The sequence below is a fragment of the Penaeus monodon genome, chromosome 21 (assembly GCF_015228065.2).
Source record: "Penaeus monodon isolate SGIC_2016 chromosome 21, NSTDA_Pmon_1, whole genome shotgun sequence".
Classification (NCBI taxonomy): domain Eukaryota; kingdom Metazoa; phylum Arthropoda; class Malacostraca; order Decapoda; family Penaeidae; genus Penaeus; species Penaeus monodon.
In genome coordinates, this window is record NC_051406.1 from 1,709,160 (window position 1) to 1,709,485 (window position 326).

Consider the following 326-nt stretch of genomic DNA (forward strand, 5'->3'; position numbering starts at 1 on the left):
CAGCACCAGTCATAGCGACCGAGCAAGTGGACTCACCGGCACCAGGTAGCGGCGAATCTCCGTGAGGGCGTAGGCGATCCTGGCGTAGGCCTCGGCAGGAGGGGCGTGCGCCGTGACCTCCACGTGCAGGTCCTCCTGAAGGTGGCCGTACTTGGGGTCGGGGTTCTTACGTAACTCCTCCTCCTTCGCCTTGTCCCTGAAGGAGCCGCGGCCCAGGATCGCCATCTTCGTCATCGTCTCCTCCTGAAGCCGCTTCAGGGAGTTGCCCTTCGGTCCGAGGAGCTTGCCCACGAAGTTGAACTGCGGGGGGGGGAGGGGCGTCAGTG

General features: G+C 65.0%; 1 protein-coding gene across 1 annotated transcript in view; it reads right to left on the reverse strand.

Moving 5' to 3' along the window:
- LOC119586099 (KH domain-containing, RNA-binding, signal transduction-associated protein 2-like) overlaps positions 1 to 326 on the reverse strand; it is a gene marked incomplete at its 5' end in the record, with an annotated part of 32,425 nt that overhangs the window by 18,556 nt on the left and 13,543 nt on the right. Inside the window, 1 exon segment of the mRNA XM_037934791.1 lies at positions 37 to 300. Coding sequence (XP_037790719.1) covers positions 37 to 300 — 264 coding nt within the window.